Source organism: Carlito syrichta, unplaced genomic scaffold (genome assembly GCF_000164805.1).
Source record: "Carlito syrichta isolate Samal-C Ts95f unplaced genomic scaffold, Tarsius_syrichta-2.0.1 Scaffold309333, whole genome shotgun sequence".
In the NCBI taxonomy this organism is placed as follows: domain Eukaryota; kingdom Metazoa; phylum Chordata; class Mammalia; order Primates; family Tarsiidae; genus Carlito; species Carlito syrichta.
The window spans coordinates 273,993-294,432 of record NW_007253429.1 but is presented as its reverse complement, the minus strand read 5'-3'; the positions used below and the strand labels follow the sequence as shown (position 1 = coordinate 294,432).

At 43.3% G+C, this 20,440-nt stretch overlaps 1 protein-coding gene across 1 annotated transcript in view; it reads right to left on the bottom strand.

Moving 5' to 3' along the window:
- TMC2 (transmembrane channel like 2) overlaps positions 1-11,526 on the bottom strand; it is a 134,996-nt gene extending 123,470 nt beyond the window's left edge. The window contains exons 1-2 of the mRNA XM_021717146.1: positions 11,493-11,526; positions 10,848-10,895 (exon numbers count right to left, since the gene is read on the bottom strand). Of these exons, the coding sequence (XP_021572821.1) occupies positions 10,848-10,895; positions 11,493-11,526 (82 nt within the window). The remainder of the gene's footprint in view (positions 1-10,847; positions 10,896-11,492) is intronic.
- Positions 11,527-20,440: the final 8,914 nt, after the last annotated feature.

Here is a 20,440-nt window from a genome sequence, read left to right as displayed (position 1 = left end):
CCTATTAAATTTGATAGCTTGGATGAACTAGACAAATTCATACAAAGATGCAATCTACCAAAACACACAAGGAGAAATAAATAATTGGAATAGGCTTTTATTTATTAATGAAATTTGTATAAACAATTAATAACCTTTCAAAATAGAAACCACCAGGCCTAGATAATCGCACGGTGATTTTATCAAACATTTAAAGAATAAATGATCAATTTCTTTAAAATTTCTTCCAGAATATAGAAGCAGTAGCAACACTTCTTAACTCATTTCATGAGGCCAGCATTACCTTAGTACCAAAACCAGGCAAAGACATTACACAAAGCAGACCAATATCTCCCATAGTTATAGATGCAAAAATCCTCACTAAAATGGCAAAGTTAATTCAACAGGATGCAAAAAGAGTTATATGCCAAGACCAAGTGGGATTTATTCCAGGTATGCAAGACTAACTCAACAGTAGAAAAATCAATTAATGTAATCCATTATATCAATAGACTAATGACAAAATCATATGATCATGTCAACAGATGCAGAAAAAACATTCAAAAATACAATACTCATTTATGATTAAAAAAAAAAAAAATTCTCTGGTCAGGCATGGTGGCTCATGCCTATAATCCCAGCGCTTTGGGAGGCCAAGGTGAGAGGATTGCCTGAGTTCACAGGTTCGCGACCAACCTGGGTAAGTGACAAGACCTCATCTCTACAATAAATCAAAAAATTAACTGGGCATGATGGTGTGTGCCTATAGTTCCAGTTACTGGAAAGCTGAAGCGGAAGGATCATCTGAGCCCAGCAGATTGAGGCTGCGGTGGCCGTGAGTGTGCCATTGCACTGCAGCCTGGATGACAGAGTAAGATTCCAACTCAAAAAAAAAAAAAAAAAGTATCACCAATCTAAGAATAGAGGAGAAAATTCCTCAACCTAATAAAGAATTTCTACAAAAAAAAAAAAACTAAACTAAAACACCTACACCTAACATCATACATAATGGTGAAAAACGAAATATTTTTCCCCTAAGATTGAGAAGAAGACAAGGATATCCCCTCTCACCTGTTTAACATTGCACTGAAAGTCCTAGCTAATACAATAAGACAAGAAGAGGATATAAACAGTATACTGATTAGGAAGCAAGAAACAAAATTTTCTTTGTTCACAGACAGTATAATTTTCTATGTAGAAAACCCAAAGAATTGGCAAGAAAAGCTCTCCCCCAACAAGAAACCTCCTAGAACTAATAAGCAATTATAACAATAATGTAGGATACAAGGTTAATTTGCAAAAGTCAATTGCTTTTCTACATGCCAGCAATGAACAATTGGAATTTGAAATTAAAATCACAATACCATTTTTAGTACTAAAAAGTGAAATACTTATATATAAATCTAACATAAGAACTGCATGAAGAAAACTACAAAACTCTGAGGAAAGACATAAAAGACTTAAGCTGGGCATGGTGGCTCACTCCTGTAAACCAAGCAATTTGGGAGGCAGAGGTAAGTGGATTGCCTGAGCCCATGGGTTTGAGACCAGTCTGGACAACTTGGCGAGACCTCATATCTACAATAAAATTAAAATTTAAAAAAATTAGTCAGGTGTGGTGGCACATGCCTGTAGTTCCAGCTACTTGGAAGGCTGAGGTGGAAGGATCATTTGAGCCCAGCAGGTCGAGGCTGCAGTAGCCCTGAGCCACTGCACTCCAGCCTGGGCGACAGAGTGAGACTCCCACTCAAAAAAAAAAAAAAAAGAAGGATTCAAATAAAGGAATGAAGAGATATTCCATGTTCATGAATAGAAAGACTCAATATTATTAAGATGTCAGTTTAATGCAAGATATTTTATGGATATTGATAAACTGATTCTAAAGTCTATATAGAAAGACTAAAGACCCAGGATCCCCACCAAAATACTGAAGAAGAACAAAGATGGAGATTGATCCTACCCCATATCAAGACTTACTATAAAGGTACAGTAAACAAGACAGTGTGATATTGGTGAAAGATTAATGGAACAGAATAGAGATTTCAGAAATAGAACCACACAAACATAGTCAACTAACCTTTGACAAGGAGCAAACAAAACAATAGAGAAAGAATAAACTTTTTAACAAATGGTACTAAAACAACTGGACATCCATATGCAAAATACCCACAATACCCTAGACACAGACCTTATGTCTTTTGAAAAGTTAACTCCAAATGAGTCATAGACATAAATGCAAAATGCAAACTATAAAACTTGTAGCTAGGCATGGTGGCATGTGCCCATAGTTTCAGTTACTTGGGAGGCTGAGACAGGAGGATTACTTGAGCCCAGGAAGTCAAGGCTGTAGTGAGCTATGATCACATCACTGAACTCCAGCCTGGGAGGCAGAGCAAGGGAAAAAAAAAAAACAAAAACCTCAACCTCATATTACTAAGGAACTGTGAATTAAAATACTAATGAGATACCATTACACACATATTGAAACACCAAATGCCAAGAGCACCAGGAACTCTCATTTATTGTTGGTAGAAATGCAAAAAATGGTACAGTCACTTTGAAAGTAGTCTGTCAGTTTCTTATGAAGCTAAACACAGGTTTATTATACAATCTAGCAATTGTACTCCTAGGTATTTACCCAAATGAATTGAAAGTTTACACCTGCAGAAAAATCTGCACAGAAATATATATTGTAGCCATATTCATAATTGCCAAAATTGGAAGCAATCAAGATGTCCCTCAATAGGAAAACACATAAACAAACTGGTACATACATACAATGAAATATTACTCAGTGATAAAAATGAAATACATTTTCAATAGCTATTATTAAAAGGTCAAAAAACACAACAGATTTTGGCGAGATTATGGAGAAAAGGGAACATACATACACTGTTGATGGGAATTCAACCCCTGTGGAAAGCAGTTTGAAGATTTTTCAAAGAACTAAAAGTAGATTTACCATGTGATCCAGCAATCCCACTACTGTGTGTATACCCAAAGGGGCATAAATTGTTCTATCAAAAAGATACCTGCATTCATATGTTTATCATAGGACTATTCATAATAGCAAAAACAAGGAACCAAATAGGTGCCCATTAATGGTGAGTTAGGTGAAGAAAATGTGGTACATATACACTATGAAGTACTACACAGCCAAAAAGAAGAATGAAATTATGACCTTTGCAGCAACATGAATGCAGCTGGAGGCCATTATTCTAAGTGAACTAATACAGAAACAGAAAACTGAATACTGAATGTTCTAATTTATAACTTGGAGCCAAACATTGGGTATACACAGACATCAAGATGGGAGCAAGAGACACTGAGGACTCCTAAAGTGGGGAGAAAAGGAGGAGGAAGAGGGTTGAAAAAAATTACCCATTGAGTGGCATGCTCACCACATGAATGACAGGCTCAATAGAAGCTCAAATCTCACCATCTCGCAACATACCCATCTATCAACCCTGCAATGTTCCCCTTGAATCTAAAATTCTTTGAAAATGAACTTTCAAGCTACAAAAAAAATGGGGAAATTATTAAATGAATAATCCTAAGTGAAAGAAGGAAGTCTGAAAAGGCTATATACTATATAATTGCAACTATGCAACCTTCTGGGAAAGACAAAACTATAGCGACAGTAAAATGATCAGTGGTTGCCAGGGGTTTAGTGGGAGGGGGAGAAGGTTAAATAGTGGACCACAAGGCAGTTTAGGAGCATATTATTTTATATGATATTGTGATGACGGATACATGACATTATGCATTTGTCAAAACCCATAGAATGTACAACACAAAGAGTAAACATCACTGTAAACTAAATAGTGTATCAATATTGGCTCATCAGTTGTAACAAATATACCACCATCAATGCAAGATGTCAATAATAAGAGAAACGCTATGGGAAGGGGAGGAAAGAAGGTTGTATATGAAAACTCTCTGAAACTTTTATAAAAATTTTCTGCAAACCTAAAATAACTCTAAAAAAATAAAATCTATATTTTATAAAATATAGATTTTATAAAATCTATATTTCAAAAATCTATATTTTTGAAATAAAATGATTGATCAATAAGATGCTGTGATGGAGGACTTCAAGGAGAAGTTTTTTTAAAGATTAAAAGAGCTCAGTTAATTTGTTTATGAGATATAAATGCTTATATAAAATAAATATTCCAAAGATAATATTCCCAGAAATCAGGTAAAAATGTGGTAAATGAACTAATTTATTACATCTGGTTTAATAAAAACAGCTACATCCTCTTTGATTTATCAACATTAAGTACAATACAAACTAATATTTTTATTATACTTAGGTATGTGGTTTCTAGACCTACATAGGTTCATTGATTGAATATGTTAGTATTACTCTATTTAGTACTTAAGGTTCCAAAAGACCTAAGTTTGTGCTTAATAAAATTTATTCATAATTCTGAACATTTTCTTCAACAAAAATTGTTTCGTAGTGTGCCAGCTGGAGGATGAATTTCCAAGATTTTTAGATATCCTGAAACCTTGGACTGATATTAGAGTTAATGGATATTCATTGGATGCCTAGATTATTTCTAAGAAAGAATACTAAAACATTGATTACTAAACATAAAATTTTTTTTTTTTTTGAGTTGGAGTCTCACTCAGTCACCCAGACTGGAGTGCAGTGGCCGCTCCCGGCCACCGCAGCCTCGACCTGCTGGGCTCCGGCGATCCTTCCACCTCAGCCTTCCCGGTAGCTGGAACTGCAGGCGCACGCTACCACGCCCGGCTAATTTTTGATTTATTGTAGAGATGAGGTCTCACCAAGTTGCCCAGGCGGGTCTCGAACCCCTGGGCTCAGGCAATCCACTCACCTCAGCCTCCCAAAGCGCGGGATTACAGGCTGAGCCACCAAGCCCGGCTAAACATAAAATTTTAAGTTTACATACTTTTGCTTCTTTTTTTGAATATGCTTCAGAGAAGTTACCTCTTTGGTTCTGTTAATGAGTTTTCATTTCATTTCAGTCTTTTTGAGAAGTTGTATACAGGATGTATTATTTGCTGAAAGTTGTGTTGTGCTTACTTATGAACTCTATAGTGTAAAGTGCTGACGTGTGACAGTTGACAATGGGCCATCTTTCTAGTTTCCATCTCTTCTAGTCTGTGCAATAGAAGTTCCTTTGGTTGAAAGTTATAATAAAATGACACTCCACTATGATTAATCTTGATAGAGAGATACAACCTTGTATACAAAGTATTGAAATGTGGCTTTAATAAGAGAAAAAGAATAGTTTTGTACTAAAATGGAATGACCGATTGTCACGGAATAAAAGAGAGAGTCATGAAACACAAAACATGAATGGATATGGAAAGTGACTGAAAGTTTGCAGAAGGAAATTTTATTGGTCTTGGATTATAGAGGTGCAAATAATGAGTCTGAAAAGGTTTAAGTATGTTAAACTCTGAGCAAAGGTTGCTCAATTTTGATAGGCTTGTTTTGCTTCTGCATATTGTTTACTGTTATAACCACAATATAAAAGGGTTTTGATGTTGTTGTTTTCAGTGTAATCTACCTATATAGCAAAGATTCTATGTCTTCTCACAATAATTTTCTATGTTTCGTACTGGTTTCATTATGATCTTAATTATGAAAGAACTAAGATTCTTGGTAGATAATCATATTACCGTCTATGCACGCTTTAAAATTTTTTTCCACTTTCAAATACATAGCCAATTACCATTTCTATGTTTTTGAATCTCCTGACAATTTTTTCCCCTGTGATTGATTCCTAGGTGTAAAGTACAGTTAAAGAACCTTCAGAATATATTTGGTACCTAAAACCATCTTGGAGATTTCCCAGAGGGCCTCTAGAAAAATCACAGAGACTGGCCTTTTGATACTTTCCTGTTAGAGATTCACTGGAAGAGTTGTCAAATCAGAAGAGATGCTTAGTCTTGTCTAGATCAAATTTGTAGAGGCAAATTGTTTAGCTATGTCAGCAACTGTGTGCTCTACATCCCAGAGATTTGTTAATGCCTTCTCTGTCCATAGTATGTTTGCGGTAATCAGAATCCTGGTGGTGCTAGCCTGATGTGAGACAACAGTGTAATTATCAGGCATACAATCTTAAAACTTTATTTGGACACATTCTTTTTTCTTTAATTTGAAACTCACACCTTCCACGCCAGTGCTTTTCAGTTAGATGCACAATAGACTTAACTATGGCATTTTATTAAAATATAGATGCTTAAGGCTGGGCACGGTGACTCAAGTCTGTAATCCCAGTACTTTGGGAAGGGGAGGTGAGAGGATTGCCTGAGTCCAAGGGTTTGAGACTAGCCTGGGAAACTTGATGAGGACCTCGTCTCTACAATCAATGAAAAAATTAGCCAGGTGTGTTAGTGCACATCTGTAGTTACAGTTACTTGGAAGGCTGAGGCAGAAGGATCGCCTGAATCCAGCAGGTAGAGGCTGTGGTGGCCATGAATGTGCCACTGCACTCCAGCCTGGATGACAGAGTGACTCCAGTTTAAAAAAAAAAAAAAGATGCTTAGAATCTACTTTGGCCTTACTGATATTCTTCATATGTTTTTTTTTTTTTTTTGAGTTGGAGTCTCACTCTGTCACCCAGACTGGAGTGCAATGGCCGCTCCTGGCCACCGCAACCTCGACCTGCTGGGCTCCGGGGATCCTTCTGCTTCAGCCTTCCAAGTGGCTGGAACTATGGGCATGCACTACCATGCCCAGCTAATTTTTGATTTATTGTAGAGATGAGGTCTCATCAAGTTGCCCAGACGGGTCTTGAACCCGCGGGCTCAGGCAATCCACTCACCTCGGCCTCCCAAAGTGCTGGGATTACAGGCTGAGCCACTGAGCCCGGCCTTCATATGTTCTTGACATGTTTTTCTTACATACTTGCTGTATTCTTAGTATGCTATGTGTCTTATGTCTTCAGATAATTATATATAATACTTCAAGATTTTTTCTCCGTAAAAATTATGATTCTGGCCTGGCTCGGTGGTTCAGCCTGTAATCCCAGCACTTGGAGAGGCCGAGGCGAGTGGATTGTCTGAGCCCACGGGTTCGAGATCCGCCCGGGCAACTTGGCGAGACCTCGTCTCTACAATAAATCAAAAATTAGCTGGGCGTGGTAGCGCGAGCCTGTAGTTCCAGCTACCTGGAAGGCTGAGGCGGAAGGATCGCTGGAAGGATCGCTGGAAGGATTGCCGGAGCCCAGCAGGTCGAGGCTGCGGTGGCCGGAAGCGGCCACTGCACTCCAGTCTGGGCGACAGAGTGAGACTCCAACTCAAAAAAAATAAATAAATAAAATTAAAAAATTATGGTCCTCCCTCTTTATAAATGAGACATAATATTCATCATCTATGAAAGCATGCTTAATCATTATAGACATTTTGCCCAAAACTTTTTAAATGCCTTTATTACATTTGTTTTTCATGCTACAGAAACATCCAAATTTTCCTGTCAGTTTCATTGTTGTAATGAAATGTTTCACTTATGAAAGTTTTCAGGAATGTTACCCCAAAACATTTTAAGTCTATGTCATCTACAGATACTATTTTTGTTATTGTTGCAGTTCTCAGTGCTTCCTTGAAACCTCCCAAGTTTTTGTCTTCAACAGAGAACTATTTCAGAACCCCAACTGGAAGGACCCTATCAGATAACAACAAACACAGTGGTGAAACTCTTAAAGCGTTGATAGTTGGATTCATGTCCTTAAACTAAAGAGAATAAACCATCCCCCGATTTCTGAAAGGCCATCTCTATTGGTGACCTCAAGCAGAGAGCTCTTAGGAGCCCTCCTTGAAGCAGACAGCCTGGGAAGGTATACAGCTTGTGTCAGAGATCCTTGGAACTACCGATTGCTACTCTGTAATCAGTATTCCTCTGGTTGTTTTTTTTTTTTTTTCTTTTTCTTTTTTTTTTTGAATTGGAGTCTCACTCTGTCACCCAGGTTAGAGTGCAGTGGCACACTCGCGGTCACCCCAGTGTCAACTTGCTGGGCTCTGGCGATCCTTCTGCCTCAGTCTTCCAAGTAGCTGGAACTACAAGTGCACGCTACCACACCCGGCTAATTTTTTTCTTTTATTTTATCGCAGAGATGAGATCTTGCCAAATTGCCCAGGTTGGTCTCGAACCCGCAGGCTCAGGCAATTCACTCACCTCAGCCACCCAAAGTGCGGGATTACAGGCCAAGCCATCCTCTGTTTTCTGTTCTTTTACCTACCTGTTGTCCTCTCTCTGACTTAAGGCTACTTTTAACTGTGTAAACTGTAAGACCTCTTTTTAATATTGTTGTTTACAGCCTTAAACACTTCCTAGGGGTGTTTTATGAGAGTTAGTCTGTGCAACCAAACTTTTACTTACATAGTCCTTGGAAGGGGATTGGAAAACAGGTGGTACATATTTGAAGACTGTCTCACTTTCAAGTAAGATACATTACTTTTCTTTTTGTGTGTTTTTTGTTTTAGACCTACTCAATGGTCTCAAAACTGCACGATTTACTGCCTGAGACCACACTCTTCTTGATAAATGGTGCCGGAGGGTGACATCATTATTTGACAATCCCACAGAAGTATTATGGTCAAAACCAGATCACTGAGCGGTCCCCAGTAACTGGTTTTGGATAAGGCACAAAAAACTCCTGCTACTACTCCCAACGTAGACAGGTACTTGTTACCTTGGTAAACCAATACCTACTCTCAGGATTGTGTATGACAACACTGATTGGTTTGTTGTCTAGGAAAAAATGATCAGTAGATAGTTTTATTGAAGAAGGAGAAAAACAACCTCAATTCAAGAACTGAAACCCTAACTACCCTAGGAAAATTCTGGATTTCTTCCTTCTCGCCTCAAGACTCCAGCAGAGCCACACAACCTGTTGATAGGACAACCTGTTAATAAACTAATTTATAGCTAACAGCAGGCAAAGCTTTTTCAGTATTCCAGAGAGGGGTAGGTGAGGTCAGAACTTACTGTGAATTGGAAATTTGATCTAAGCCAGGTCTTTCTTTTCTTTCTTTTTTTATTTTTTGAGTTGGCTTCTCACTCTGTCGCCTAGGCTGGAGTGCAGCAGCATGCTCATGGCCACTGCAGCCTCGACCGGCTGTGGTCAGGCAATCCTTCTGCCTCAGCCTTCCAAGTAGCTGGAACCACAGGCATGTGCCACCACGCCCAGTTAATTTTTTTATTTATTGTAGAGACGAGGTCTCATCAAGTTACCCAGGCTGGTCTCAAACCCCTGAGCTCAGGCAGTCCTCTCAGCTCAGCCTCCCAACATGAGCCACCATGCCCAGCTAAGCCAGCTAAGCCAGGTCTTTCAAAGTGGTAGCTGGAATAGAAGTAAGCAAGAATCACATTGCCCAAATCTTTTAAAAGCTTGGAAATTTTGTCAAATCATAAGAGATGCTTAGCCTTGTCTAGGTCAAACTTGTAAAGGTAAAATGTTTAACTATGTCAGTAACTGTGTGCTCTATATCTTCGAGATTTGTTAATACTTTCTCTGTCCATAGTATGTTTCTGTTAATCAGAGTCCTGGTTTGTACTTCAGGCAAAATGACCTTCATTTCAGTCCAACTCAAGGGTTTTTTTGCCCTCAGGTGACTCCCACAAGGCCCAGCCCCTTCAGCTGAGGCAGAGGCAAGCCAGGTTGGGTGTAGAAGGATGGCATCTGGATGACAACAAGGAGAATGGAATGTGAAGAGTCAGCCTGAGCATTCTACAGGTAACTGTCACCAGGAGCACAATGGCCCCAACCACCCTGTGAGGAAGGGGCTTCTCATCTGGCCACTATGGTGCACAGCACTTTCCCACACTCACTCCCATGTCTCTGAGGGAGGTAAAGAGTGGATGAGGAGGGCAGGTGGGGTGGCGTAGTGACCGAGGAGCAGCTCCAGGGTCAGGACAGGAAGGGCTCTTGAGATGCCACTGGTGTATCCCAGCCCCTCCCTCCTGCCCAGCTCCTCTGTTTCTCTTGCTTCTGGGTCTGTCCCCTCAGCATGGAGCTGCCTCACTGAGGACTCAGTTCTCAACAATGGGGGAGCTGGGAGTGGCAAGAGGGGAAGGGCTTGACAGAGGGGAGAGGTGAGGTGGGTCCTGGGCCAGCTCCTCCACCTATGACATGTCATGGGGGGCCCAAATGAAGCCCTTCCTCTCAGGATGCAGGGGACATCTCCTCCAACCCTCAGAACTTTGTTGCTCCCTGAGACTCTGCTTCCTCACCTACAAGTGGGGTGTAGGGTCCAGCTCTGCCTGGGATAGAAAGAGGAGAAAATGATGCCCCATCCATGATGTTTTGTGCAATGAAGTGCAGGATGCCAGCCTGTGGGTGTGGCTTTTTCCCCGCTCCTCTGAACCCTCAGTGGCAGCCAAGAGTTTCCTCTCCCGCCTGTGACTTCCTTTGGCCTTCCAGCTTCTCTTGGGGGCAGGTTTGCCTCTCACCAGCTTAAAGCACAACTGCGGCCACATTCTTGATGGGAAAGCGATAGAGCACCAACTATGGCTGGTACTTTTGGGAGGGTAAGAGTGTGCCCTCTGGAGTCAGATGACCTGGGTGAACATCCTGACCATACCATCCACCAGCTGTCTACACTGAGTTTCCCTGCCTGCAGTCTGGTGAATGTCTCCCAAGGCTCAGCTCAAAGTGTCACTAACTCTGAGCATCTCCTCTGACACCCAAGTCTGAGCAGCAGGCCCTCACTGCATGAACTCTGTCTCCTTCCCCTATTAAACAGCCTGCCTTCCAGCAGGGCTCCATGCAGCATTTTGAATGGGAGGTGAGAAGGGGAGGGAAGGAAGGAGGATGAAGAAAAATGCTGGATGAGTAGAGGTGAATTGGGCACCTCAGGCTCTCTGGGGACCCACTATCCCATCTCACCTGTACGTGGAGAGCTGCTTCTCCCCTGCCGTCTCACTTCACCTCGAGCTGTAAGAGACAGAAACAAATGGCTGATTTCTGGAACATTTCCCCTTCTCTGCACCCTGCCCCATCCCAAATCAGTGTGGGAACTTTCAACTGGTTTGTGGCTGCCTCAGACTGGAAAGTAGCTCCAATTATTTCACTCAACAAGTTATAGAATCCCTACCCTGTGACATTTCTCTGACACCCTCTCATGAGGTAAGAAGGTCTCCTTTCTCTGACAGACAGTATCTGCTGAGGGGATTGCCAAGGAAAGGCTACTCTAATCAAGACATGAGGAGGCTGAAAGACTGCAGGCTCTGAGGAATATGCAGTGACCCTAATGGCCTCCAGCACTCACATGTACACAGACCGGGTGTACTGTTCAGTGCAGTTTGTTTTGAATCCTTTCTGGAGGCAGGAAGTGAATACTACCTTTATCTCATGGTCGAGGTGGGGAGGAGCTGAATAATCAGACTGAGGTTGCTCAGCACACAATTGGCAGACCCGGGACTCAAACCCAAGTTCTCCCTGTGCCTCTCAAGGCTACATCTGCTTCTCCTACCTCCTGCTGCTGCCCAGAAACCCTGTGGGTGAGCTCCACAAGGGTAAGAATGGACTCACCTTCCTCTTTCAGGCCCTTTGCATGGTGGCTCATGGTCAGCAGGGCTCCCGAGGTCCTCACAGGCTCACGCGGCTTGCTCGTCCATGCACACCTTCGACCTGGGTTGCTTTCCTGCCCTCATGGCGACTGGCCTCCCTTCCTGGACCCCGACAGCAACTGGGCTCCTTGGTGTGTTTGAGATTGAACGCTGAAGTAGGTGAAGTTTGGGCGAGAGATGGGGTAGGAAGGCGGTGAGTTCCTAGTCCATCAATCCCGCCGCACACTCCTCTGCTCAGGTTTCCCTGCAAACAGGTGCTGCGGCCTCACGTTTCAGGCATCATTTATACATGAGGGGCCCTGGAGGGGCCAGAAGCTGCAGGCTGGTCTCCTGGCAATGATGCCACTTGCACTCCAACCAGGGGAGGTACGAGGAGCATCCCACTATCTTAAGTCCCTGATTGGGACAAAGCATTCTAGCATTCTGTTGGAAATGCAGATTCCCAGGGCTACCAGTGGGCATTGTAATCAGTCACTCTGGGCAGGGCCCCAGAAGTCTGCACTCTGGATTCTGCTTTAGGAGTCCTGATCCCACACTGGGTCCCCCACCCACTCCCTCAGCCACTCTTTCCAGTGCTGCCTGGCTTTAGGAAGAGCAGATTTGGCTGCTTTAAAAACCATCACCAAAGTCTCAGAGGGACTCTCTGGTAGGCAGTCACAAGGCTGCAGAGTGCAGGATTCTTCACCTGGAACCCCAGAGTTGTGGATGAACAGTGATTGGGTAAATATTGCATCTTCATTTTTCCTAGCTTTAACTGAATGTAGCATTTCCTTCAATTATGAATGTAGAGAGAAATATGTGATTTTGTCCCAATGTTATAGACTGAAAAAAGGACATTTTTGTTATGCTGGAATAGATATTTTAAAAAGACTTAAAAACTTGTTCTTTGTAATTGAGTCAGGCTGAATGTAAAAGCTGTTTAATTTAAAATTGTACATTCTTCCCCCCCCCATCCTACCCTCAACCCTCTTCATTCTCCTAGCACAGCCTTGCCTGACTAGTCTAGAAAGCCAATCTTATCTCGTAAGCCATTGCTGGTGCCAAAAAAAAAAAAAAAAAAGGAAAGAAAAGCTGGCAAGCCAGACCATCTAATAATGAGGAGAGTAGTTTAAGGCCAACAAAAATGTCTGAACGCCTGGAGTAAGCATTGCTCACCTCTCCTCTGTCTCTAAGTATGAAGACATTAGACTGTTACAGTTCAGGGCTCTGGGAATGTTGGTTTACTGAATTGAGGCAAGGTTGGCCAGTGCCACGGTAATAAAGCAAAGACTTGCAAAGGCAAAACAAAAGAGATCATTCACATTCAGGATGCAATCTGAATGGGATCAGCACCAAGACATGAGGCAGTGCAGCAAGAGGGGTTGAGGAAGGAGTTTTAACAAGGAGACAAGGTAAAAACAAGCAACTGCATACCTGAGTATTGATAACACTGGTCCTGTGTCCTTGGCGTTGTCAGGGCAACCAATCCTGTGACTCCAGGGCCTTCAGTCTCTGGTGCGCAGTCACAAAAGGTTGATTACAATTAGGTCAGTTTGGTTGTGTACAGCCGGTAAACACAGGCCTAGAATAGACATACATGGGAGATGCAAAATAATTATTACTAACTACCTCCAGAAAGCTGGTTCTGTCCTTGGCTAATAATTAGGAAGTGAAGTATGGAACAAACAGCTAGCAAAACATGACAAAGCTTAAGCATGTTAAGATGGCTGTTTTCTAACTAAGTCACTCTGTTTGACCTCACTCTTTCAATGATTAAATGACTGTTACAATTATGTTTGTTTTTTTTTGAGTTGGAGTCTCACTCTGTCACCCAGGCTGGAGGGCAGTGGCACGCTCCCAGCCACTGCAGCCTCGACCTGCTGGGCTCCGACGATCCTTCCACCTCAGCTTTCCAAGTAGCCAGAACTACAGGCACGTGCTACCACACCTGGCTAGCTTTTTTAGAAAATTTATTGTAGAGACAAGGTCTCGCCAAGTTGCCCGGGTGGGTCTCAAACCTGCAGGCCCAGGCAGTCCTCAGCCTCCCAAAGTGCTGGGATTACAAGCTGAGCCACCGAGCCCAGCTACAATTATGTTTTAAAACAATTTAAAGCTATCATTTTAAATATTGTAACTTTCCCTCCTTTCCAAATATTGCAATTGTCTTCCCCTTCCTCTAAAAGAAAAAAAAAACCTCAAAAATATTGTAAATTCTAAAATGTTATCTAAAATATCAGCATAACCAGAAGACTCTGTGTCACATCAGTGGTCACATATCAAAAAATGTAAATCTTAAATCTTGCTAAAACTGCATGTGAGCTTCAAACCCAGGGTAGGCGCATGGTTATAAATTTTAGGTATAAGTACTGGAAGAAATCTGTGTTGCTTTGAATGGATTTTTTGGTAATGATGCAGACCTGTCTTCCTATAATCTGGTTATATACATTAAACTCTCCCTTTTCTTTCAGCTTCTGCCTCGCTTCTTTAACTGACTGTGAAGGATAGTAACCAATTTATTGGATCATACCGTAACAACAACACAAGTCACAGATGGTTTTATGTCACATTAAGCCATTGAGGATATCTTAAAATATTATTCACCCTTATCATGAATTAGAAATTAAAATAAAGACCTGCCACTAGACCTTGTTACTTAGTTGTTGGAAAACATATGTGTCAATGTGTGACAGAAATTAAAAATGATTTTTTTTTTTTTGAGTCAGAATCTCACTCTGTCACTTAGGCTGGAGTGCAGTGGCTCAATCATGCCTTACCATATCCTTGATCTCCTGGGCTCAGGCAATTCTTCTGCCTCAGCCTTCCAAGTAGTTGGGACTACAGGTATGTTGCAGTGGCACAATCATGGTTCACCATAGCCTTGACCTCCTGGGCTCAAGCAATCCTTCTGCCTCAGTCTTCCAAATAGCTGGACTACAGGTATGTGCCACCATGTCTGGCTGATTGTAGAGACAAAATCTCACTATATTGCACATGCTGGTCTTGAACTCCTGGCCTTAGTTAAACAAGGCCCACTATGGTCTCCAAAAGTGCTGGGATTACAGGCATGAGCCACCACACCCAGTCCAAAAATGATTTTGATATCTGTCTCAGGATCATTGGTCGCCTTTGTAATCCTACTATTTTATTTTATGGATCTAAAGTTTATGTTTTATGAAAGGGTTTATGGACCTCACCAGGTTGCCAAAAGATTTTTGACATAAACAGGATTAACAACTCACCCCAGGGAAGAGCTTCATGTGGGTATTAAAACATATCCAGCCTCTGACCTTGCCCATGTGCCTCCTTATGGGATCAGAGTAGAGGAGCCTGTCACCAAGTGACCTTGGTGAAAGGAGAAGACAATGAAACTGTCATGAATGACAGCCTTTGAAATGCACACTGGACAGTTCAGCTCAAGCTTTTAAACTTTTCTTTTTGTCACCCACCCTTGGTCTCTAACCCAACTGTTTTCTGCAGTACCTCCCTAACCCAGGGGCAGGAGGACAATGAAGGGACACTAAGCTGCCTTCCCTGGCTTCCATGCTATAGGACTGCTGTACCTAAGCCTTCTCCTCACCAGGGCCAACCCATTGCCCGAACCCTGACCATGTGGGAGCTGACTGTGCAACCATGGGGCAACCTGGCCCAGGGGAATAAGGAGCAAGGTCCCTGCTGGGGGTGGTGCAAGCCCTTCCCCTGATGAGTGAGGACCATCAGCAGCCCTTTGCCCTGCCCTTTCTAGTTTTCTGTTGCTGGAGGAGGAAGGCTTTCTACACCATCTTCTTGTCTGGAGGAAAATGCCCTTCAGATAGGACAATCAGTTCTCTCATTTCTGCTTGTCTACCCTGTGGAACATACTACTTTTCTTCTTTCCACAGAAGTTAATTAGCGCCCACTAGGGCCAGACCCAGTTGTAGGCTCTGGGGATCCATCAGTGAATAAAACAGAGACTGCTGTCCTCAGGGTATAATATGTTTCTGCTTTCTTGTGGCTAGGTTTAGTTCTTGGTATGTGATAGCCAATTTAGGAATCTACACATATCTTCTCTCTTATAACAAATTCTGTTTTCCACATTTATTGCTATGGAATTCAAAACCCAAGTTGGGGAGTTAGAGGCCGAACACAGAATGTTTTGGTTTTTTTCTTTGCCACCCTTTATATCAACTCCAACAGTTCCTGAGATAAATACACACTCAGGGAAGAGGGAGGCCTCTTATCAGAGGGTGTGAACAAGAAAACCAGAGCAATGTATAGAAATAATTCCTTATGTTGCATGCATGTTGTGCACTGCTCTGTGCTAGGCCCTGCCTGGGAGCACTCCCATCTGGTTTCTCTGTTCCTCACAGTAGCCTAGTGAGACTGTGTTGTCACCCCCATGTTTCAGGTGGAGAAAATGAAAAAACGCAGAGCCCTTGTGTCCCCTGGGCAGGTCCATGACAACAGATTAGCTGAGTCCTGGCCTGGAAGATAGAATATATGGCTTTCCCTTGGGTCAACCATTACATCTCCAAGTGCCTTCAGGAAGGTCACTCTGGTTTCTGGATCTCGGTTTCTTTGTTGTTCAGGGTTGGACTCTGTAGTGGATATGGCTGGCATTCTGCCCAGATTTCCCTTCAGAACAAGGGCACCAAACCCCACTAGGGCTAAAAGCACATATCTGGCCCCTTCTATGGAGGAGAATTACACTTGGCTGAGCAGGAGCCCCCAATCCCTGAGGTAACCCCACTGCCACTCTTGGGGCAGCCTGTAGATGCCAGCAGAGTGACATGGAGGTATGACAGTCTGGTCTCTATCAAAAGGTGGGACAACTTTTGGGTGTTGTCCACATTCCAGAGTTCCTGCTGGGATAAGCCAGAAGTCAGATTCTAGTAAGGTCTCTGCTCATCCCCTTGCCCTGCCCTGTCCTGCTTCTTGTTCCGTCTCCTGAGTGCACACCCTCCCCCAGTCCCTTCTCAGACTCTTCTGCCAGTGAACCAGGCCTAATATTGCCATTCCTAGAATAGAGGGCGCAAGCCACGCATCCTCCTGCTGTAGAATCGGGGCAAGAACTGGGTGAGCTAGACTAGTAGGGAAGAAGGGCATGGGGAGGTGAGGGAAGGGATGAGAATGCTCACTTGACCAAGGAGAGATGAGATCTCAGAGGAGGGCAGGACAGGCCTGTGCACCCCCCGCCCCACCTTGCTAGCTCACCTGCTTGGACATGGAATCCAAGATATATTTCTGGATCAAAATGCAAGGATTCGATAATGTACCTGTCCCCCTCGTCTCTAAGGACTATTAGGAGTCTACTGCCATCTCCTCAGTCCTCATTCACTCCTGAGGGTAATAATAAAAGCAGCAGGGATGCCAATGTAATCTGCGAGCCCTGTGGAAAATGAAAATGTGGCGACCCTTGGTCAAGAAGCAAGAGAACATTAGTTAAAGGTACTAAAGAATAAAGCTTTCTGTTATTTAATGATTTAATGAACTACCAAGAAAACCTCAAATTGTAAATTATTAGCATGCATCTCACTGTTCATCTTCCTACTGAGCAATGTCAATTTACAATGCAAGTGTAAGAGCATTCAACTTCGAAGTGGAATCACCGAAATGACACAATTTGTATTTTATAGCTTGTCCATGAGCATGGGTTTCGGTCTTACCAGCATAGTAGAAATGCAGCACAAAACCAACTCTTTGGTTTTTATTTTACTTTTCGATCTGCTCGTGTTCTACCAACACTCCCTGCCTTTGGCTTACAGATGAGTAAAAAAGAACTGAAAAGAAAAGGAAGTATGGGTTGCTCTATCTTTTCCTTTTCTTCGGTGTCATTATTTTCAGCCTAGGTGGCTGGCTAATAAAGGAAGTTACTTGACTTAAGAAAAGAGATGATAGGATCTCTTCATTGTCATGTTTCTTAGAACACCATTTGCCTTCTTCCGGTGTTTGAAGCAAGTTCTGGTTTGACTGGGAAGTATAGCCTGTCTGGGTTGTAAGCATTCCTAGTACCCAGCTGCAAACACAGCACCCCCTGTACTCACTTTGAGTCTTGCAGAACATGCATTGTGGGCCCACTGAAACTATGTGCTCATGGGGTGTCAAGTATGTGATATGCGAATGGGGTTTCACATCTCCATGTCTCTTGCTCATGTAAATGCCCTAGTCCCATTGGCCTTTCCTTACACAACACAAGTTCAAAGATAAAATTCTTAATTTCAATAGGGTGACAGTACAGCATTAGACCAAGTACAGGGCCCTTCTGGGCATAGGGCCATAAAAAGCCACTCAGGTGTGCTCTAATATTTTTTCAGGATGGTGAATGTTCCTATTGCTAGAGCCAGGGGTAAGCTCTGTGCTAGTTCTCTTTCACAGACGTGGCTTGATCAGGGAAAATACAGCCCTAACCCCAATACAACCGCAACAAAAATAATATGCAATCTCAGCCAAAATCCAGGGATGTTTTTGCAACAAAACCCCTTGTTAATAGGAAAGCTTCTTGGGCCATCTTGTCAATTTATCTCTCCAATTAAAAGTATACTTATATATAATTAGCCATGGGTATCTGCTTACAAAACACCCAGTGTCTCTCACAGAATGTTGTAAACCAGCACAATGGAGAGGATCCAGTTACGCGAGGTAACACTCTAGCCGGATAACGTGAGCTGGCACTATCTCAAGGACACTGGATTCCTTCTCCTGACCCCTACCAGGAGCTTGATGCTGGGGTAGTTTGTAGCACAGGGCAGGAGAGAGGACATGGGGGATCTGTGTGGCAGTAAAGTGTCCCACAAGTTTTGGGGCAGGTCTTCTGAACAGTGTTTCTAAGGCTCATTTGGACAGAATCTTAGTTCCTTGATCTTTCTTGATTAGCACTGAAGGTGGGGCAGAGGGGTCTTGTTTGCAAGTAACTGTTGAGGTTGTCTCTGCCAACTCAGACTGTTAGGCAGCAAGTTAGAGACCCTCATCCAGGTATCTGGGACCTGACTGCATACCCGTTACACCTAGGGCAGGCAAAGACTACTGAACATATAAGCCAGACAGATATGAGAGGCATGGCCTACACAGCCCAGGAGCGAAACTGTAGGCAGCTGGTGACTACGGGTCATGGTATTTTATTCACATGCTTCTCCCCACCACCCTAGGAAACAGAATCAGGGAAAGAGAGTAGGGAGCCAAGACTCAGAGCTCTGTTACCTCGGCCCACGCAAGGTAAGGACAGTCAAGAACTGCAAAGCTCCTCAAAGCGAATGTGTTAAAGGAGTAAAGTCAACTCCATTTTTAGGCATCAACTGAATCAGACAGGTGACAAATACCTCTCCAGCCCCACCCATGCAGTGAGCAAATTACTGAAGCTTTCCATGCCTCTGTTTTTTCATCTGCTGGACGGAAGTAATTCTGCTAGACTCCTACAAGAGCCCTTTGGGGACTGAGTAAAATAATGAGCCATAACCAGAACACCTGAATCCCTGAAGAGTTAGGAGAGGGCTTTGTGGAATTCCTGCTCACTGTGACTTTGCTCCCAGCCTGCAGTGTGTCTGGGCCCCACTTTTACCAGGGCACGGAGAATACTTTGCTTCTGCTCCACATTATGACTGCCACAACTCCTTACGTCACAGCCTCACTAAGACATGGCCATATGGTGGTAGAGGGGTGGCCCTCACCTTGTCAGCTGTTCCACCTCCGACCTCTACTGTGTTCTGTCCATCCCATTGGGCTCCAGGGTTTATCTTCCATTCCACAGGGCAGCACTAAGACCAAGCTGTGGTGTGTGATCACCCATCCCTAACCCTTTGTGGATAACCCAATGTGGTTGAATCCAGTGTGTGTTGTAGCAGAGCCCAGGGCAAGATGGCCCCAACAGGACAACTTAACAGCTTTTAGATTCTTGGTCACTTTTGCCACAGGAAGTGCCCTCCCTCCCCACTCCACTGTCTTTGGGTGTTTTGAATTCTGCCTACCACTTTGTTTCTAGAGCTCAATCTTCCTACCAAGACACAGCACATCTGATACACTGGAACAGCAGGGTATTCATATGTACAGCTCAGGGTAGAGAAAAAGACCTTCACCGAGACTGAGAGTCCCTCTGTTTTAAGATCACTGGGAAACTACTAGAACCGTGGTTGGAAAGCTGCTCAGTGTGTGTCAACCACTGCAAAGGGGCTTTACACCACGGTGCACTTGTCTGTCTATAGTCAATAGGAAAAGCTCTCAAAAGTCCTCACTCTTGGCTGGGCGCAGTGGCTCATGCCTATAATCCCAGCACTTTGGGAGGCTGAGGTGAGAGGAGTCCCTGAGCCCATGGGTTCGAGACCAACTTGGTGAGACCTCATCTCTACAATACAAAAAAAAAAAAAAGCCAAGCATGGTGGCACATGCCTGTGACTCCAGCTACTTGGAAGGCTGAGGCAGAAGGATCACCTGAGCCCAGCAGGTCGAGGCTGTGGTGGCTGTCAGCGTGCCACTGCCCTCCAGTCCAGGCAACAAGAGTGAGACTCCAACTTAAAAATTAGCTGGGCATGGTGGTACACACCTGTAGTTCCAGTTACTTGGAAGACTGAGGCAGAAGGATATCCTGAGCCCAGCAGGTCGAGGCTGCCGTAGTCATGAGCATGCCACCGCACTCCGTGAGCGTGAAACACTGACTCAAAAAAAAAACAAACAAAAAAAAACGCTGAGGAAGAGAGGGGGGCTGAGAGTCCCACGCTTCAGGATTTGGATTTTCACTCAATCCTCTTGTTTTCCTAAGGTTCCTCATCTTGCCCTCACTGTCTCTACCAGCCCTCCAGTCCAGAGTTTCTCACTTTGTCAGCCTTGTCAGAGCCAACTTTGAATCTGCAGGAGTGGGAGAGAGGATCTGGGATCTAACTTTTTGTTTGCTTGTTTTTAGTAACAGCTTTACAGCTGAGCGTGGTAGCTCACCCCCCAGTAATCCCAGCAATTTGGGAGGCTGAG